The sequence below is a fragment of the Carcharhinus amblyrhynchos genome, chromosome 2 (genome assembly GCF_965287045.1).
Source record: "Carcharhinus amblyrhynchos chromosome 2, sCarAmb.v2.hapA, whole genome shotgun sequence".
In the NCBI taxonomy this organism is placed as follows: Eukaryota; Metazoa; Chordata; class Chondrichthyes; order Carcharhiniformes; family Carcharhinidae; genus Carcharhinus; species Carcharhinus amblyrhynchos.
Genome location: NC_137325.1, coordinates 25,255,074 through 25,277,270, shown reverse-complemented (window position 1 = coordinate 25,277,270; position 22,197 = coordinate 25,255,074). Strand labels below are relative to the sequence as shown.

Sequence of the window (22,197 nt, the reverse complement as noted above, 5' to 3'; positions counted from 1 at the left end):
AAGGCAATTGTGCAGGAGCAGGAATAGTAAACATCACCAGTGATTCTCTGCCTCCAGTTTGACAGAGAAGAATGAGCTAGATGACAGCAGACACACTGGACGGCAAAGTTGGGAGGAGGATGGTGTAGTTAGCTGTGTCAGAGACTGCAGAAAGTTTGAGAAGGAGCAGGAGAGAAATTTACTTCCGTCACAGTTGCACATCTGTGAGTTTGGTGGAGTTGTTTTGATATTGTGGCCGAACAGAAACTCTGATTGGTACATTTTGAATGTGATGTTCCGTAAATGTTTGCTGCAAATTTGGGGGGGGTGACAATCCATTGAAGGGCTTTGAAGAGGAAAATCGGGTGGTAATTTGTAAGGACACTACAGCCAAGGATTTTCTTTTTGCAAAGGATGTAATGGCAGATTCAAAGGAAAAAGGGACAGTATTGGGAAAGAGAGAGAGAACTGTTTGCATTATCAGCTAATGTAGGGACCTCAAGGAAGGGTGGTAAGTAGTTTAGTGGGAATACTGGTTGAGGAAGCAGGTAGTGGGTCCAATGTATACAGCGAGCTTGGAGAACACGAGGTGACACAGGAACTAGAGAGCAATGCGAGTTCAAGCCTAGGGGCTAGTGGCAGGGTTGGAGGGGGGGGCAGTTTGGCTTGGTGGGCTAAGGGAAGTGAGTGAATAGTGGAGACAGTTGAATGGATGCTGTCAATCTTAGTGACAAAAGTCCATTTTTTAAAATTTCTAATTATTTTCGAGTTGTTTTTCTTTGACATCATCCAATTGATGTAAATTATAGAATCTCTAGTGCGGAAGGAGGCCATTTGGCTCACCTAGTCTGTACTAACAATCCCACCCAGATCCCATCCCTGCAACTCCACATATTTATCCCCCGACACCAAGGGGCAATTTAGCACGGCCAATCAACCTAGCCTACACATCTTTGGACTGTGGGAGGAAACCGGAGCACCCGGAGGAAATCCACACAGACATGGGGAGAATGTGCAAACTCCATGAGACTGGAATTGAACCCAGGTCAGCTACTGTGAGTAGCTAACCACTGTGCCACCCAGAAAATGTTTTGTTGGTTTCTTATCCCCAGGCAGTGAAACTACAAGCACCAGGCATTGCAATAGACAGCTATTGAGAAGGCTGTGCAACACCAGCGACCACAAGCTGATTGGAGCATTTCACAATGACTCTCCTTTCCCATTCCTGTGGGTTGGGTCTGGGTCCAAGTGGAGGATGGTATCCAACTCCAGGAGTGTTTGAGGTTGGCAATGCCACAATGATGGGAGAGGAAAGTTTAAGGAAAAAGTCTCCAAGACTCCAAAGTGATAAAAGATTCACTCATGATGGCCCTACAAGTCAACAGATCACAGTTGTCACTCAACTGGTCTGAGGATTCAGCACTAATGAACTTCAAAAAGTTATCTGACTGGCAATGAGCAGATTATTGTGTTTCCCAATAAGCTCAGAGTTACATCGCAAAAGTTAGATATCATTGGTTAGCGATGAGTGAGGCCTCCATATTGAAATTAGGAACCACAAGCTGAAGAATGCAATAATTAGCCTTCTGTCTTTCATTTGGGGTATGTGTCTCCTTGCCTTCGGTGCCATATGAGTGTTCTCTCTAACTGACGATTTTGACATTGCTATGAAGCCAGGATATATTAAAAATGATATTTCCATTCCCCCATGGAAACTGCAGCTTCGAGACTAAGAGCTCCCAACACCAGTTCCTGTGGACAGTTGGGCACGGACACTATACATGCAGATTTGGAAAATGAATCAGATTTCCTTTAGTTTCAAAGCTAGTCATTTAAAAATATGTCCTAACTTCACTTCCAGTAGACCAATCAGAAAATTAAGCAAAGATCTGGATAAAGCCATGAGAATTATGTTAGCCACAGATACCTCAGGCGAGGGTGGGGTAGAAAAAAAATACTTCACATTTCGCTAGGGAGTACTAGACAGCACTTTAGTTTTCACTGAAGCCATTGTCCAAAAATGATTCAAGGGGCAGCATTATGGCACAATGAGTAGCACTGCTGCCTCACAGCACCAGAGACCCAGATTTAATTCCCAGCTTGGACCATTGCAGGTCTCTTCCTGTCTGCGTGGGTTTCCTCCAGGTGCTCCGCTTTCCTCCCCCAGTCCAAAAGATGTGCTGATTAGGTGCATTGGCCATGCTCCTCATTCTCCTTCAGTGTACCCGAACAGGCGCCAGAGTGTGGCGACTAGATTTTCACAGTAACTTCAATGCAGTGTTAATGTAAGCCTACTTGTGACTAATAAATAAACTTTAACTTCACAAAATCTAATTCTTGACCGCTCAAAAGAATTGTTTTGAAAGGCATAACTCCTTCACAACTATTGTTACAAATATGAAGTTTATGGAAGTGTTGTGTGTTGGGACTGCAACAGTAACTTACGATAAAATGAAGGGTATCATGTGACCCATTCTGAAAATTGCTTAGTGGCAGCCTTGGAAGATATGGCTGTTAAAAATTAAAGAAAGGTCTGAGTGGTTTTGCTGGAACGAAGATGTAAAGTGCTTACACTTGGAGGCAATGGCAGCAGCAGTTATGTTTACGATGGATAGACTAGTGGTTGCCTAAGCCCCAGGAATGTGTTGAAACTTACAGCAAGTTATACTCAGAACTGTCCAATTACTCCAAAACTAGAATAGAGTTGGAGTTTCAAGGACAGCAAATCAGCATTTCTACCTGGATACAAGGCCTATGTGATTCATATCACCATGGAGATGGGTTTTGAGAGGCGGAAGGGTTTCTGAGATATCCCTGAAAACTCAGACATACAAGCAGTCAGCCCAAATCCAGAAGAGAGGGAGCAACGAAGGGAGACAAAATCCTCTTATGTTGAACACGCTGGAACAAGGGTGGGAGTTTGCACTTGGACTGAAAGGATCAAATTTCTAAGGAGCTGAAATGAAGCTGGAAACTTTGCCTGGCTTGCGTTAGAGGGCAAACCACCAGGAAAACCCAACATCATTAAAGACAGTTCTGAGGTTACAAGTTACCAGGCTGGGAAATGAAAGGAATGGAAGTAAACCCTCAGGAACTGAGAATCACTTTGGACTGCGTCCTGGGAAAACTGAAATACTTCTTAAGGGACAGCGTAAAGTGGATATTTAGCTTGCGGCAAAAGAAAAAGGGAAAAGTTCTGTTTAAAATATAAGTTGCCTACAAAAATAACGTTTCATCAATAATGCTTTTAGTTTGTGGTTACAATAAAAGTCTTAAAACATGAAATTTTGTCACATCAACCTTTCAGCTATGAATTGGAAGTTTGAATTTATTTTCTTTTAAGTTAATTAGTCTCTCTGTGAACCTGGACACAATGAGGACTTCTGAGTTATAAAATCAGGTTAAGCATCACAACCTCGCATCCAACCACCCCAGCCTAATGTCTTAACCATTTTGATAGCTGCTTTTTAGGCTGAAAAAAAGATGCACATAAAAATAAAGCAAAATGCACCCAGGATCAAAAGCTGGCACCATTTTTTAACTGGGTTAAAGTTCAACAGACATATTTGGAACCATGAGCTTTTAGAGGACTGTGCCTTCATCAGGTGAGTGGAGAGGTAGGTTTCATAAATACGGCATATATAGACAAAGATACAATTGCAAGATAATAGTTGGAATGCAAATCTTTACAGGTAATCAAGTCTTTATAGGTACAGACAGTGTGAGTGGAGAGGGGGATAATCACAGATTAAAGAGGTATGAATTGGCCCAGGGTGAGGCCCCAAGTTTGAAAGTAACAAAGCTTCTTTATTAAACACTTTGATTTACAACTTGGAGTAAGTTTTGTTATATTTTCATTACCTGCTTTTTGAAGAGTTCCTTCTGAAGAAACACGTGACACTACTTTGAAGGGGAGCAGAGAAATTCTCTCCGGCATCCTGACTAAAATTTTTCCCTTAACCAACAACACTTCAAAGCGGAATAACTTATAATTTATTACATTGCTGTTTGTGGGTCCTAGCTGTCTGGCTCCCTACATTACGATAGTGACAACACTTTAAAAGTACTGAATTGGCTGTAAATTGTTTTGAGATGTTCTGAGGTTATGAAAGGCTTTATATAAATGCAAGTTCATCACTTTTTTAAGTGAGCGTGTGGAACACACACATTTTATGCTCATTGCGATTGGTGCTACACATCCCTCTGACAAGCTCATGTTTCGGCTCCAGACCAGTTTGAAACTTATGGAATGTAAATTGTGTTTGAATTTGGCCTGAGCTGGCTGTGAGGCAGAAGCCATTCCCCTCACAGAGGCTCACTCTGCTTTAGTCTGGCGTCAGTTTAGGCCCAGGCACAATGAGTAGCACTGCTGCCCCACAGCGCCAGGGACCCCGTCCACGTGATAACTGGATTGTTGGTATGAAGTGAAAATGCTTCTGGTCAATTTTGCTTCCGTCACATGCTGAGAGCACATTCAACAGGCTGCACATAGTGAGACCCCTATTCTCACCCAGAACGGGGGCGATTGAGCAATACCCTCATCAATCAATAGAATAGATTTTTTGAAGCACTTCATTTGTATTATATATCCATTCTCCAGTCACTGTATTTCCGGCTGACGAAATAAATTGCTTTTATCGAGAGACGACTGTAGTTTTGGTCAAGAGTTCTGTCTGCTACAGTTTATACAGATGTTTTGTGAACAGACTCTATCTGCTAATTAAGTAAGTTTAGCCAGCTATTAAGTCCTGCCCTGCCTCCAATTGATTGCCTGAGACATTGGCGCCAACTGACACTTCACCTATAGTCAGCCTCAACCTTTCCTGACTTGCTTCCATGATCATTATTGTTGCTCGGTATGCATCATAGTGCAATACCTACCTCACAATCTAACCGTACTTTAAGTATACTTAAATTGCTGTAAAATGCTCGGAGACGTCTGGAGATGATAAGGTGTCTGGAATTCTAGCCTTCTAACAACGGTGGCGCAGTAAACCAGATTTTCCAATCAACTCTCCCCCAGATCTTAAATGGCCTGCTTTGCTATTTATCATTAAGTAACAACAAAGGGCTTGATCTTACATGGGGAGGGGGAGTGGGGTCCATATCCTTTCAGTTTATTTATTAGTGTTACATTAACACTGCAGTGAAGTTATTGTGAAAATCCCCTTGTCGCCACACTCCAGGAGACTGAGGAACACCCAAGGGAGAATTTAGCATGGCCAGCACACCTAACCAGCACGTCTTTCGGACTGTGGGAAGAAACTGGAGCACCCGGAGGAAATTCGCTGGCTCTGTGATCCATATCCCAGAAAGGAATAAAGCCCTGAGCCGCGCCCCAGAACTCAGGCTCCGAGCCGCACCCCAACAATCAATGTCCAATCTGTACCGCAGCATTCAACCCCCGTACTGTATCTACATGCGGAATGGGAACAATGGGATAATCGGGAGCTGGCACAAGCACATTGAACCATCCTCTATGATTCTAAGAGCTCTTCAACATGACACTGATTCCTAAATTTTAAATAAGATACACACTGGAGCTAAAAGCTGTGCTTGCCTAATTATCACAGGTCTGTGACAATTGTCAGCATGTTGCTAACAGGCTACACAGAGACTGTCTGTTTTTGTTCTTGGGTGGATGGTTTAATTTTGAGCCCGTGGCTAGCTCCACCAGTGACTCAGTGTGCTAACGACAAGCCTACTAAATGGAATTGACCTTCTGGCTGAGAGCCCTTTCGCTCTCCTTTATCAGCATGGAACAGTAACGTCAATTAGGTGTCAAATAACATTCCCTGAATGAGGACGCCAGCTTATTAAAAACATCCATCTATCATCTTGTGTCTATGCACTTTGAGGCATCTGACCAAGTGTCACATGATAGACTTGTTAAACCCAGAATCCAAGCAATTAAAGGGATGGTGGCACTATGGCTACGAAATAGGTTAAGGGCCAGACAGCAGAGACAAGGAGTGAATGGTTGTTTCTCAGATTGAAGGAAAGAATATATTAAGTGTTCCCCCAGTGACTGGTTTAATTTGATTTGATTTATTATTGTCACATGTATTAGCATACAGTGAAAAGTATTTTTTTTTGTGCACTATACATACAAAGCGTACCATACGTAGAGAAGGAAAGAAAAGGTGCAGAATATAGTAATACAGACATAGCTCGGGTGTAGAGAAAGATCAACTTAATCTGAGGTAGGTCCATTCAAAAGTCTGATGGCAACAGGGAAGAAACTGTTCTTGAGTCAGTTGGTATGTGTCCTTAGACTTTTGTATCTTTTTCCTGATGGAAGAAGGTAGAAGAGAGTATGTCTGGGGTGCCTGGGTCCTTAATTACGCTGGCTTCTTCTCTGAAGCAGTGGGAAGTGTCGACAGTGTCAATGGGTGGGAGGCTGGTTTGCATGATTGATTTCGCTTTGTTCATGATCCTTTGTAGTTTCTTGTTGTCTTGGACAGAGCAGGAGCCATACCAAGCTTGATACTTCCAAAAAGAATGCTTTTTATGGTGTATTTGTAAAAGTTGGTGAGAGTTGTAGTGGACATGCCAAATTTCCTTGGTCTTCTGAGAAAGTAGAGGTACTGGTGGACTTTCTTAACTATAGTGTCGACATGGGGGGACAGTACAGGTTGTTGGTGATCTGGAGATCTTAAAAACTTGAAGCTCTCGACCATGTCTACTTTGTCCCTATTGAAGAAGACAGGGACATGTTCTCCTTTACACTTCCTGAAGTCGACGACAATCTCCTTTGTTTTGTTGACACTGAGGGAGACATTATTGTCACCACACCAGTTCATGAATTCTCTATCTCATTCCTGTACTCTGTCTTGTCATTGTTTGAGATCTGACCCACTACGGTGGTGTCGTCAGCAAACTTGAAAATCAAATTGGAGGGGATTTTGGCCACACAGTCATAGGTGTATAAGGAGTATAGTAAGGGACTGAGCCTTGTGGGGTACCCGGTGTTGAGGATGATCGTGGTAGAGGTGTTGCTATCCTTACAGATTAGTTTGAGCGCCATGGCCCTTTCTGATATATATTAGTGACCTGGACTTCAGGGCACAGGGTATCATTTCAAAAGATTTGCAGATGACACATAACTCAGAAATGTAATGCTGTAAGGAGAATAGAAGAAGAATTCAGGAGAGTTTTAAATCATATATTTAATTTAATGCAGAGAAGTGTGAAATGATACGCACTAGTACCAGAACGGGAAGAGACGATATATTTAAAAAATTTTAAAGAGAGGTACAGGAACAGCGGCATGGATCGGCACGGTGGCACAGTGATTAGCACTGCTGCTTCACAGCACCAGGACCCGAGTTCATTTCCAGCCTCGGGTGACTGTGTGGAGTTTACACGTTCTCCCCATTTCAGCATGGGGTTTCCTCTGGGTGCTCCAGTTTGTTCCCACAGTCCAAAAATTTGCAGGCTAGGTGGATTGGCCATGCTAAATTGCCTCTTAGTGTCAAGCGATTTGCAGGATTTGCATTAAATTAAATCTATCCTTTTCGCCAGTTAACGAAAACCCTCCCGAATTGTTTTACTATTCTCCTCACCACACTACATTTCTGGAGTTATGTGTCATCTGTAAGTCTTTTGAAATGATACCCTGTGCATTGAAGTCCAGGTCATTAATATATAATCAGAAAGAGCCATGGAGCTCAGACCAATCAGTAAGGATAGGCAACAACACCTCTTCCACGATCATCCTCAACACCGGCTATCCCACAAGGCTTGTGCTTAGCCCATACTATACTCCTTATACATATATGACTGTGTGGGCAAAATCCACTCCAATTCAATTTTCAAATTTGCTGACTATGCCACCATAGTGGGTCAAATCTCAACCAATGCTTGTGATACTTTGAACATTTTGATTTTTCTTGGCTAAGTGAAGGGCTATCTGAATCAGTTTTTGCACTGGATTTCTGTTGTGGATAGTTTTTCATCTTCACTGCCAACACAACTGGCTTTCGTCTTCCTCACTTGGTCTTTGTTGTTGAGAAGATCCAAGTCACTTTCACCATTATCCAATGTCATTCTCCCACCTTCATCATTTTTTTGCTCCTTTCTACAAGTTTTGCTCCTCGTTCTCACTCTCGCCATCCGATTTTGAATTGCTGATTTTGTTCACGTTGCTTGCCTCCTCTTCACTGATAATGGATTATGGGTAATGCCCTGGTGGGATTGTTGTCAGTGCAGGCTTGATGGGCTAAATGGCCTCCTTCTGCATTGCAGGGATTTTATGATTCTAGGACTCTAACAGAGAGTTACATTCACATATCTGGAATTCACTATCACAGAAGATAGTTGGGGCCAAAACATTGTGTGATTTCAAGAAGAAATTAGATATAGCTCTTGGGGCTAAAGGGATCATGGTATATGGGGGAATCAGGATATTGAATTTGATGATAAGCCATGATCATAATGAATGGCGGAGCAGGTTCGAAGGGCCAAATGGCCTACTCCTGCTTCTAGTTTCTATGGTTTCTATGTATTTGAAGGTGGTTAAAAAATGAGATCCTTAGCTTTATTAAGAGAGGTGAAGAGTATAAGAGCAAAGAAGTTGAGGTAGATCTTTTTGAACACGTGTTAGGTCTTAGCTGGAGTATTGTTTTTAACTCTGAGCACCACACTTTCAGAAGGATGTCAAGGCCTTAGACTAGAGTTACTGGTAACAGTGACGAAAGACTTCAGTCTTGCAGAGACAGTGGAGAAGTTGGGCTTGTCCTCCTTACTGCAGAGCAGATTAAGACAAAAGTACAAAGAGGTATTCAAAATTATGAACAGCTTTGAGAGAGTGAAAAGGAGGAACTGTTTCCACTGGCAGAAGATTGGTAAGCAGAGGATACAGGTGTAAGATTATCGGCAAAAGACGAAGAGGCAACACAAGGCAACTACTAATATTTTACTCTGCAAGTTGTTGCGATCTGGAATATACTCCATGAAAGAGTGGTTGAAGTAGATTACTTTTTAAAAGGAAATTGTATAAGTACTTGAAGGGAAAACATTTACAGTGCTCTGGGGAAAAAGCAGGTAAATGTAACCAGCTGTACCAAACAGCCAGTAAGAAGTCTGACAACATCAGGTTTAAGTCCAACCGATTTATTTGATAGTAAACTCACAAGGTTTCGAGATTCCCCTCTTCGTCAGGTGAATGGAGAGTTCTGGCCTCAGGCAGTGTATATAACAGCACAGACAGTTTACAGATTACTGATTAGAATGCGAATCTTTACACCTAACCTGCTATTCAAGTGGCTAACAATGTGAGTGGAAGGAGCACTGAGCATAGGTTAAAGAGATGTGTATTGTCTCCAGACAGTACAGTAAGTGAGGTTTTGCAAACCCAGGCAAGTCATGGGGGTTACAGATAGTGTGACATGAACCCAAGATCCTTGTTGAGATCGTCCTCACGTGTGCAGATCCACACATGAGGACAGTATATGGGGGGAATCATCAGGGATCTTGGGTTCATGTCGCACTATCTGTAACCCCCATGACTTGCCTGGGTTTGCAAAACCTCACTTACTGTACTGTCTGGAGACAATACATATCTCTTTAACCTATGCTCAGTGCTCCTTCCACTCACATTGTCAGCCACTTTAAGACTTGAATAGCAGGTTAGGTGTAAAGATTCGCATTCTAATCAGTAATCTGTAAACTGTCTGTTATATGTACTGCCTGCGGCCAGAACTCTCCATTCACCTGACAAAGAGGGGAACCTCGAAACCTTGTGAGTTTACTATCAAATAAATCGGTTGGACTTAAACCTGGTGTTGTCAGACTTCTTACTGTGCTTACCCCAGTCCAACGCCGGCATCTCCACATCCAAACAGCCAGCCCAGGTACAATGAGTCCTTCTGTTCTGTGATTCTGCCAATATTTACTGATATATTACATTAAAATACAGCTTAGTAAGACATTCTTTTGTAACATGTTTGAGAACTGTTGTTCCTATTGTAAACTTTCATTGTATTCCTAAAAATAGCTATAGATATTCCTTTAAAATATTACCAATTGAGCAACACACTGATGAGGGGTTTGAGATTGACCTTGGACTGTTTCTGGATGCAGGCTCGATGATGATCAGGCATCATAACTGAGATGCCTGAGATAGGCCCAAAATTAGGCCTCAGGCTTCATTCATCCTCAATGCACAAATGTCAGGTTGCTTCCCCTGCCTGGAAGTAAAGTTCTGGGAAGAAGTAGTAGCGGATCAATAGTGATCATTGAAGAATTGGGATAGTGATGCTCACCCATAGGGCAAGGTTTTAATTTAACTGATCAGTGTTAAAACTTTTTTGTTGGTAGCTGCCAAGGCTATGAAAGAATCCTAAGCAGGCAGGCCCAGTATCAGCTTTGTGCAGGAGCAACTTTTCCGAAGGAAATCATCAATGTGACTCAGATCCCCAATTAACATAACATAGGCAGCATGGTTAGCACTGCTGCCTCACAGTGCCAGGAATCCGGGTTCAATTCCCGGCTTGGGTCACTGTGTGGAGTTTGCATTTTCATCACGCGTCTGCATGGATTCCCTCCGGGTGCTCCGATTTCCTCCCACAGTCCAAAGATGGGTTGGGTTGATTGGCCATGCTAAATTGATCCTGGCGTCAGGGCATTAGCAGGGTAAATGTGTGGGGTTATGGGAATAGGATTGTGGTCAGTACAGACTTGATGGGCCAAATGGCCTCATTCCTTACTGTAGGGATTCTATGATATCCAAAGGTCTTCATGTCTGTTTTAGGAATGCCTAAACAGATAGGCACAACAACACGGCAATGACACAACTTGAGAGTACAGTGTCCCACTGCCAAAATGATCACATAACTCCAATTTTACATCCATAAAGAGGAACAATGCAAAGCAATTCCTTTGTCAAACTCTTGGGAGAATTAAGATATGCTAATAGCACAGCCTAAGTGACAGAAAATAGCTTCCAATATATCTCAGGGAGTCAGTGAACAGCAGGGGAGATGACCCTCTCAAAAAGATCTGAAATTAAAATGCTAATCAGAATCATTCCCACGCTGCTAACATATAACTAATGGGAGCTGGTTTCAGAGTTATCACTACAGAAGGCCCAGCAATAAATCCCATGAGATTGGGAATAAAACAGATACCAACAAAAATAAATAAGACATGCCATTAATATTGCCAAGAGCTACTGCATTATTCCTGCCATCACTTGCGATGTTTTCATTTGTACCCGTTCAAAGCACAATCAATGCGTGAGGTCTAGGCCTGTTTTAGGTCAAAAACCTCCCAACTTTCAATCAGCTGCCTATTTATGAATTGAGGGCTCCTCGAAACTGTCCCCTCTTCTAACCTGTCTATCCACTATCCAATATGCTCCCTCAGCTCTCAACAATCTTTATGTTATACTCAATGTTTCCTTATCTCTCAGGGCCTTTCCTACCCACTAAAGATCTCTAGGCTTTTAAAGGCTTCATTTTCCAAGACGCAATTGCTACTTTCCTAATCCAGCTTCACCTTCCTTTTATGATGCTGCACTGGGAACTTGGCCACATTACCTTGGCTTCTCAAGAAAGGAGACTTAATAATCGAGTGTATGCAATCTGATCATTGTAGGATCTGTACAGGAAGAGCACTGACTCACACACACACATTTGCCATTTTGATTTGGGACAGAGTGCTATCTCACTGGGTCTGTTTATGTGCTTTGAGTACAGACTGCTTAAGCACTTCTCATTCTCTTAAGCTCAAGGTAGTGCAGCAGCCATTCAAATGGTTGATTAAGTCCTTGGATCTTACTGCACGATACAACGTTTGGATACATCTGTATGCTGAATCAAGCTGGAAGTGGCAGTCTCTGGAGCTGGGAGGATATGGCATGGTTAACTACGTGACAAGGTCCACCAAAGGGAATGACTGAATGACTCACGAGTGGCAAAGGGCACATGAATGGGTCAGTCAAAACTTCCACCAATGTGGAGACTTAACACGAATATATTGTGGTACTCCTTCAATATTAGAATCTACACATTATATTGCACAGGGGTCGGTGCTGGGGCCTCAGCTTTTTACCATTTATATAGATGATCTGGAGGAGGGAACCGAGTGTAGGGTGTCAAAATTTGCGGATGACACCAAGATTGGGGGAACGGCAAATTGTGCGGAGGGTGTGGAGAGTCTGCAGAAGGATCTAGATAGGCTGGGCGAATGGGCCAGGAAATGGCAAATGGAATTTAATGTTGGCAAGTGTGAGGTGGTCCACTTTGGTAGGAAGAATGGTAGGAAGGACTATTACTTATGTGGAAAAAAACTGCAGCAGGCGACGGTGCAGAGGGACCTCGGGGTCCCTGTGCATGAGTCGCAAAAACCCAGCTTGCAGGTGCAGCAGGTGGTCAGGAAGGCGAATGGGATGCTGGCCTTCATAGCGAGGGGGATTGAATATAAAAGTAGGGAGGTCTTGCTGCGGCTGTATAGGGCATTGGTGAGGCCGCAGCTGGAGTACTGTGTGCAGTTTTGGGCGCCGCACCTGCGCAAGGATATTTTGGCCTTGGAGGGAGTGCAGAGGAGGTTTACTAGGCTGATGCCGGAGTTGAGGGGGTTGAGCTATGAGGAGAGGCTGAATAAACTAGGCTTGTACTCGTTAGAGTTTAGAAGAATGAGGGGAGATCTCATTGAGACGTATAAGATGATGAATGGGATGGATAGGATAGAGGTGGAGAGACTCTTCCCGCTCAGAAAGGACAGTAGGACTAGGGGACACAGCCTCAAGATAAAGGGGGGGCGTTTTAGAACGGAGTTGAGGAGGAACTTCTTCACTCAAAGGGTGGTGAATCTCTGGAATTCTCTGCCCGTTGAAGTGGTGGAGGCTGCCTCACTAAATATTTTCAAGAAGCGGGTTGATGGGTTTTTGATAAGCGAGGGGATTAAGGGTTATGGGGAGAGGGCGGAAAGTGGAACTGAGCCACGACAGATCAGCCATGATCTTATTGAATGGCGGGGCAGGCTCGAAGGGCCAGATGGCCTACTCCTGCTCCTATTTCTTATGTTCTTATTTCTTATGTTCTTATGAGACACCATTTGGCTCATCATCCCAACAGCACTTTTTCACTAGCAATTAGGATTGGACAATAAACACAGGCTTACCCGGCAATGCCCACATCCCAGGAATGAATACAAAAAACATCATGCCTGCATTGGCTCTGAGAGCTACCAAACCAGCCCAGTGCCCTGACAGCTTCCAAACCAGCCCAGTGCCCTGACAGCTTCCAAACCAGCCCAGTGCCCTGACAGCTTCCAAACCAGCCCAGTGCCCTGACAGCTTCCAAACCAGCCCAGTGCCCTGACAGCTACCAAACCAGCCCAGTGCCCTGACAGCTTCCAAACCAGCCCAGTGCCCTGACAGCTACCAAATTAATTCACTCCTGTGGCAGCTTTTCTAGAGTGGGTGCGATGATGGTTTTGTACTTGGTCGGAGCAAACATCAGAGTTGATGTAGTCTCAATACTCCAACATGGTCTCTCATGTAATCCTAGCTTGTCTATCACTCCTCAGATAGATTAGGCTCTAATGGATAAGACAGAAAGGAATCCTTTGCAAGCTCCATCACAAACTGCAGTCAACAATCATTTACATTCCTACAGGGCCTTTGACATCCAGCTGTGTAAGATGTTATTGGGATGGGTGAACAAAAACGAGGCCAAACAGGTTGACTTGACTGAGCATTTCAAAGGAAGAGGCAGCCAGATAGAGGGAGGAAATTCCAGAGCTTGAGGCAACCTCCTCAATCCAAACAGTTGAAAATTTGACACTTACCTGTCCACTGTTCGCTAAATCATCCACAGAGAGTGATGACTCCAACCTTAAGGATAATCCAAAGTCACACAGACAACATGTCAGGTCATTTTTCACCAGAATGTTGGAGCTTTTCAGGTCTCTGTGCGCAATGGGGATCTTTGGTCTCCCGCAGGGTGTGTATTCACTGTGTAAGTGTGCAATCCCTCTGGCCAGCGATCCGCCCAGCAGGCACAGGTCCTCCCAGTTCACCACATGCCTGGTGAGGTAATCTTGCAGGTTGCCTTGGGGGTGATAGGCTGTGATCAGCCAGTATTGCTTGCCCATTTCTGTTTCGCGTTCCTCCGCAGTCAGGAACTGCAGCACGTTTTCATGCTTCAGGTTGACGTCAGAGAAGATCTCCTTCTCGTTCTTCCACGACATGTACTCGTCAAAGTGGAAGATCTTGGCTGCCACTGTCTCGAACTGCTCTGAGGTGCTCTGCCTCAGCTTGGCCTTGTACACCTCGGCGAAGCGCCCCTTGCCCACCACCGTGTCAAGCTCCAGGGGTAGCAGCTCGGTGTTGTGGTTGATGTTGTTGGCGCAGGTGGAGCTGATGTCGGACTGGTCATCGTCGAGGTGCATGGCGCTGCCCTCGCTGCGCTCGTTTGGAGGCCGGCGCCGACGACCTGGCTTCCTGGCCTTCTGATCCTTTGCCCACTCTTTGTTCAGCTTCCTCCGTCTCTGGACCCGGTACCAATAGAAGGCGAGGATCACCATGGATGCGAGGATAACCAGTGGGACAAGAGTTACGAGAACAACCTCCAAGATCTCTTGCTTGTCCGGTATCGTATCTAAAGGAGACAAGGAACATCGGAGCTGTAACAAAGTATATCGACACAGCAAACTCTTGTCAGATAGAGCTAGCAAAGTAAATCTCTTAAAAACAGGATCTGTAAAAGTACTCACTTGACTCATGTGCCAATCCAGTGCAGTTTAAACTCCTCTTAAAAAGCACAACCAGAAAACAAAATAAATGTGGCGTATCTCACCTATTATTAAATTAACAAGATTACGGACCAAGTGCTTGGAAAAAAAGGGATTAGAATAGATAGGTGCTTGATGGCCAGTGCAAACACAATGGGCTGAAAGGCCTCTTTCTGTATGTAAAACTCCATAACTGTGTGATACGTGGGGGTTACGAAAACTGACCAGTGCTTGTGCGAAACAATGGCACAGTGGTTAGCACTGCTATCTCACAGCGCCAGGGACCCAGGTTCGATTCCCGGCTTGGGTCACTTTCTGTGTGGAGTCTGCACATTCTCCCTGTATCTGTGTGGGTTTCCTCCGGGTGCTCCAGCTTCCTCCCATAGTCCGAAAGACGTGCTGGTTAGATGCATTGTCCATGCAAAATTCTCCCTCAGTGTACCCAAACTGGTGCCGGAGTGTGGTGACTAGGGGATTTTCACAGTAACTTCATTGCAGTGTTAATGTAAGCCTACTAGTGATTAATAAATAAACTTAACATAAAACTGCTATAGCAGTAAAGCTCAGCACTTTGGGGGCTTTTTGGGTCCCCATAAGCCATGGTGATTTCTTGTCCAGTTGCAGACATGCCACATACTGAATATTCCCTGGACTTGGGAGAATGGTCGATACAAACAGACTGCACTGAGTCTGATGACCCTCAGAGTGGTCAGCTGCTTGCATGTTCTTTTTATTTGTTCAAATACTTCAACAATTTTAAACCAGTGTCAACTCAGTCCACAGTTCTCAGCTGGTGTGGGAAGCTTTTAGTTTTTATGCGATCCTCATCTACAGCTCCTTCTTTGGCTCACTGTCCATGGCAGCTGTGGCTCGATGGTAGCATCCTCACTTTTTGAATCAGGAAAGTCGTGGGTTCAAATCTCGCCCAAGCGGCTTGAGCACCCAATTTCGGCTGGTATTTCCAATGGAGTACCGCAGGGAGGGCTGGACTGCCAGGGATGTTGTATTTTGGATGAAATGTTAAACCAAGGCCCAGCAGCCCTCTAAAAGCTGAAAGATTCTATAGCACCAATTTGAAGAAGGTGGGAGTTCCGCGGTTCAATACGTATCCTCAATCAAGATTACTACAACATAGTCCATCACACAAACCAGCCTCCCATCCACTGACTCTGTCTACACATCCCTTTGCCTTAGAAAAGCAGCCGGCATAATCAGGAACCTCACGCACCCTGGACATACTCTCTTCAACCTTCCTTCATCAGGAAAAAGACAGAAATCTGAGATCACGTACCAACCAACTCAAGAACAGCTTCTTCTCTGCTGCTATCAGACTTTTGAATGGACTTACCATATATTGAGCTGTCTTTTTCTCAACATCCTATGACTGTAACAACAATATTCTGTACCCTCGCCTTTCCTTCTCCCTAATGTATTCTATGAACGGTGTGCTTTATCTGTATAGCATACAAGAAACAATACTTTTCACTGTATTCCAAATACATGCGACAATAATAAATCAAATCATATTATCCAGTCATTTACCTCAATGCTGTTTGTAAGATCTTCCTGTATCCAAATTGGTTGTTACATTTTCCTGCATTACTTCCTGTATCCAAATTGGTTGTTACATTTCCCTGCATTACAACAGTGGTTACACTCCATTGGCTGTACCAAGTTTTGGGACATCCAGAAGCCACAAAAGGCACTTTCTTTTTGATTTGATTTATTATTGTCACATGTTGTTTCTTGTGCTATACAAACAAAGCATACCATTCATAGAGAAGGAAAGAAGAGACCGCAGACTGTAGTGTTACAGTCATAGTTAGGGTGTATTGAAGGATTAATTTAATGCAAGATTCAGCTGGGAAGAAGCTGCTCTTGAATCAGTTGGCACGTGATCTCAGACTTTTGTACCTTTTTCCCAATAGAAGGTGGAAGAGACAATGTTCGGGGTGTGTTCCTTAATTATATTGGCTGCTTTTCCGAGGCAGTGGAAAGTGTAGATAGATGGGAGGCTGGTTTGCATGATGGCTTGGGTTACATTTGTGACCCTTTGTAGTTCCTTGTGGTCTTGGGCAGAGCAGGAGCTATACCAAGCTGTGTTACAAACAAAAAGAATGCTTTCTATAGTGCATCTGTAAAAATTGGTGAGAGTCAAAGCAGACATGCCAAATTTGCTTAGTCTTCTGAGAAAGGAAAGGAGTTCTTTAACAGTACACAAACAGAATTATACCAAGAGATTCTCATCAACCTCACTGTTCTGACTGCACAAGGAAGCACGACCACATAAGCAAATCACGCCTCATCCAATATTCCGTGAGGCCAGTTTCAGGGGAATTAAAAACATGGAGATGTGATCCGAATCAGATGGAAGTTTACTTGTCACACGTCCTGGGTTCTGCTTCAGGGCAGCGGAAATCATTTCCACAAACTAGTAAAAGCTGGGATCGCTTAAGGGAGCTAACAGCGTCACAGCAGGCCGATGCAGATAACTGACAAAACCCTTGTAGGAGGAGGTTGGCCACTGAGTGTGCCTTGTTGTCACATCCTCAGTGGAACTAAACTCCCATTTTTCCCAGCGGCTGAAGCTTTTCCCACATCCCACTAAATTCATAATTTGTTGGTGAGTTGGATTTTTTTTTGTTGCCAATATTTAGTATTCAAACCGTAAGGATGGATGTGGATGAATACTGCCGACAGGTTTAGCACAGCAGTGGGAAATAATTGTGTCTGCTGCTGCTTACTAACTGCTGGCAGGGATTGCCCACTGGCTGCTAACAGAAACAAGCCCAATTTCCTACACCTTTGAAATTAGGAGGCCCTGAACTCATCTGCTATGACATCACATAATACCCCTCCAGAAAAAGTTACTCCACCTTTTTAAAAATATGGAGACCCCTGCCCTTCACCTGCAAATAAAAGACAATTAATAATCTAAGAAGTAAAGTTGTCAACTCTAGATTTCAACATCTCTCTGAGGTTTCAATGTCTAACCTCCCATTTGCAACTTTCCACCCAGTCAGGCAACCGTTTCTTCCCATCTGCTACATATTTATAACTAATAATCAAAACTGTTTAATAAAAAGGAAAAAGCACGATTTTCTTAATTAATAATTAAAGAGCTTAGTTATTAATTCCTAATGGCTTCAAGATAATCTCAGGAGTTTTGTCCATCTTGACCAGGTAAATAATATTTTGATGGGCGAAGTGTATCCCACACATCCACTGCAACTGCCAAGATGAAGAGCAGGAGTGTGCGCCTGGGAGCTTTCTCAGGCCTTTCTCAAAATGCAGGCCCTTGGAGTGAAAAGGCACAAAAGAGAACAACAGCTTCCTGCGAGCTCGCACCTTTGATGGAGTAAAACATGCCAAGAAATTCCGCAGAAGCGCCATCCTACAAAATGTGCCACTAAGTCAAAGAAGGCGATGTTAGGGCAGATGACCTGAAGCTAGGTCAAGGAGACAGGTTTTGAGGAGTAGCTGAGGAAGGAGAGAAAGGCAAAGATTTGGAGAGGTTTAAGGAGGGAATTCCAAAGCTTAGGGTCTCAGGCAGCTGAAGACACAGCCAACAATTTGGGGGATGGAAATAGGCGATGTGCAAGAGGCCAGAATTCTCAGAGTGTTGTGGGGCCAGAGGATGTTGCAGAGATTGGACAGCAACAGGGACTTGAACACTATGGGTGAATTCTCCCAAAAAGTTACATAAGAACATAAGAACTAGGAGCAGGAGTAGGCCATCTGGCCCCTCGAGCCTGCTCCACCATTCAATGAGATCATGGCTGATCTTCTTGTGCACTCAGCTCTGCCCACTCACCATAATCCTTAATTCCTTTACTATTCAAAAATTTATCTATTCTTGTCTTAAAAACATTCAATGAGGTAGCCTCAACTCTTCACTGGGGCAGGGAATTCCACAGATTCACAACCCTTTGTGTGAATAAGTTCCTCCTCAACTCAGTCCTAAATCTGTTCTCCCTTATTTTGAGCTATGCACTGAGGGATTCTATGAAGTGTTCCACGAGAGCTGGCAGGCACAAGCTTATGAAAGGGCACAGTTCTGTGTGCAGCTTGAACATTCTCCCTGTGTCTGCATGGGTTTCCTCTGGGTGCTCCGGTTTCCTCCCACAATCCAACAATGTGCAGGTTAGGTGGATTGGCCACGCTAAATTCTCCCTCAGGTCAGGGGGACTAGCAGGGTAAATATATGGTAATGGGGATGGGGCCTGGGTGGGGTTGTGGTTGGTGCAGACTCGATGGGCCAAATGGCCTCCTTCTACACTGTAGGAATTCTACGGATGCTATGATTCTAAATTCTCCCTCAGTGTCCCAAGATGTATAGATTAGATAGATGGTAAATGTGTGGGGTCACAGGGACAGGGCAGGGGAGAAGGCCGGGGTAAGACACTCTGTTGGAGAGTCAGTACAGATACAGTGGGCCGAATAGCCTCTTCTTCACTGTAGGGACCCTATGATTCTATTTTGGCCAGCTCTCGCTTAAAGGATGAAAGGACATACAGACTTGCATTTATATTGCCCCTTTCATAACCCCGGGATGTCCCAAAGCATAGCACAGTCAAGGAGGTGGAGTCATTGCTGTAACGTAGGAAACATGGCAGCCAATTCATGCACAGCAAGATCCCACAAGCATCACAACAACATATGAGAGCATCAGTTTTCTCATGACGAGAAGGAAATCGGGGGAAACTCTCCTTTTTTTTTCAGAAAAGTTACCATGGTGTATTTCATGCCCACCGGTGGTGACAGGTAGGGCCTTGATTTAACTTTGCATTTGAAAAATGGAACCTCTAACATTGCACTGTAATTGCACTGTTTGGCCAGCCGAGAATATGTGCTCAAGTCTCCAGGAGGGGGTTTGAACCCACAACCTTCTGACTCAAAGGCCGGGGCACTCCTGCCTCGATTCCGAAGGCGGCTGAGGCTCGGAGAACAGCATTCTCCATTGCCCTCGGATGGGATCATACGAGCCTTGGGCCAAGCTAAAATTCTGCTCAAGAGGTGACAGTGACACCACTTGAGCCACAGCAAGGCTATGAAAGCACCTGTCTGACAGTGGGTGGAAAATAACCTTGCAACTCAAGCTGAGGCTTTCAATATTTGGACACACGGTTATAGAGCAGGAGACTGTGCTTGAAGCTGTGCATTATACAAGAATGCACGCCTCTCACACAAAAAAGAACCTTGGCAAATTTACTGCTAAAAAGGCTTGGGGATTTTCCAGCCCTTCCTGCCAGTGGTGTCTTCCAGTCCTGCTCAAAATGGCACCCCAGTGGCAGATTCCCTGGTGGCGGGTCCAGAGAGACAGGCAAAACACCGCACACATCGACGGGACTGGAAGATCCTGCAGGTGGCTGTTGGTGAGCCACCCCCACTGCTGGAAAAAACGCACCATGGGGGAGGTTGGAAAATCTTTGCTTCAGAAAGCTTGCTGTATAGTCAATAAACGGACTCTCGGTTCAATCACTGTCTTCTAATGAGAGTGTTGACAGCAGCTTTTTTAGGCAGCGCTGGACTGTTTATCATTCGCTCCACTCGACTTGCAGAGAGGGGAATGTGCCTCGTAAATACATTCCTGCAGAGTGCTGTGAAATTCATACAGAGCAGGGTGGACTTTCCAAGACCTCATTAACTCTTTCTCTGAGACAGACAGCCTGAATGATATTTACAGTTGTTTCACGTACACCTTGGTGAGGCTACCCCAACTAGACTGAACCAGTAGTGTGAGAGAGAGAGAGAAAGGGAAGGGGGAAGAGGGGGGGAAAAGAGCGAGGGATGGGGGGGACAGAGTGGGGTGGGGGGGGGAACGGAGAGAGTGGGTGGTGGTAGGGGAAAGAGAGAGATGACACTTCATCCTTCTTCCCCCTCCACACAGTGTGACCAAAATACAGGAGCATGGGACTGAGATGCAAACAACAGTTGAGGAAGAGCCCCATCACACAGCTACAGAGCGGGCTGCAAGCTTGGGCAATCTACATAAGCATGGAACATGACCTCCGTTTTGTTATAGAAAAGGCGTGGGGCCTGGGAGCCCACAAACCACCTCCATCTACGATTGCATGAGGCTGCTGCATGCAGAACTCTGCATCCTGGGTCCCTGATGGGGAAAGGGAGGACTCCCACGTACGGTGCCCTCTGCTGGGCCAAGCGGTAGAACAGGATGCCAAGGCATGTCCTGAGGAAGACAAGAAGGTGGAGGTGTGCAGTGGCAGGCCATATACCTCTACACCGAACAAAAAGGCGTGGACATGCTTCTTGTAGCTAGTCAACAACACAAGACCGCCAAAAACCTCCTTAAGAGTCACTGAACGGTATCCATTGCAATGCAACAAAATGGTTCAAAAAGAATCTTTTCTTTGAGATGGGGTCCAATCCTATCTCTCTAGAGATTTAAAATATTTGAGCAATGGGCCATAAGCACAAATCAAGAATGACTGGGCTACTGTGAAGGGGGAGAAAAAAGGATCTGAACTGGGAGTAACTTGTAGGAGGTCAGACTCGAGAACTGCAGTGACAAATCAGGCTCGTCCATCGACATTTACGGGAAAGGATCTCAAGAAAGAATCAATTTTTCAGACATTGAACTTGGACACAAGTCAGATTGCAATAAATGAGTGTAAGTGGTATCTGCTTGTAAACATGGCTCGGGGAGTAGCAGGCTTTGATGTGCTAGTAAATTTAAACACAGACAGGAAACCGCATGTCTGAGATCAGACACACGATTCTCTTCCAACCCGCAGATACAGTACATGACGCAAAAGCAGACAATCTGTTTTCAGTTAATGTAAAAGGAGAAGGGACAGCTGGAATCTTCAAATAGTGATTAAATAGCGACTTCAACCTTATTTTCTGGGGCCATTACAAAAGGATCCGGCCTTTGATGAGTTAAGTTTACACAAGGCAGGCTCCTTCAACATTCACACTTAACACAAGCCCTTCAGAGAGTTTCACCCATCAAAGAGCCTTCATACCAGCCACCAGTGTTTGTCGTCTCCATTGTCTGATCTGTCATCACTCGACCTGCCCGTCAATCATTTTAACAGCAGGCAATCAAATAAGACCAAAGGCCCAGCCCCAGCCCCACCTTTGTTTTCTGGTTACTGACTCCGCCCCTCTCCCATGGCAACTGTCTGATGCTAAAATCAGACCATTCATAAGCTTTGCATCTTATCTGAACTGGAGCCGAGTTGCTAACTCCCTTTTCGATCACCACAACAGTTTGTGTCCACACTGTCACACTGCCTGCCCCTGCCCCCCGATTGGCGCAAGGCTGCCCGTCTCTGGCCCCCGTGATTGGCGCAAGGCTGCCCGTCTCTGGCCCCCCGACTGGTGCAAAACTGCCTGCCCCTGCCCCCCGACTGGCGCAAGGCTGCCCGTCTCTGGCCCCCGACTGGCGCAAGGCTGCCCGTCTCTGGCCCCCCGATTGGTGCAAGACTGCCTGCCCCTGCCCCCCGACTGGCGCAA

At 44.8% G+C, this 22,197-nt stretch overlaps 1 protein-coding gene across 1 annotated transcript in view; it reads right to left on the bottom strand.

Annotated features, from left to right (window-relative positions):
• The window catches only part of tgfbr2b (transforming growth factor beta receptor 2b), an 86,148-nt gene that overhangs the window by 18,902 nt on the left and 45,049 nt on the right, over positions 1-22,197 (bottom strand). Inside the window, exon 4 of the mRNA XM_080203576.1 lies at positions 13,774-14,585. Coding sequence (XP_080059702.1) covers positions 13,774-14,585 — 812 coding nt within the window. The remainder of the gene's footprint in view (positions 1-13,773; positions 14,586-22,197) is intronic.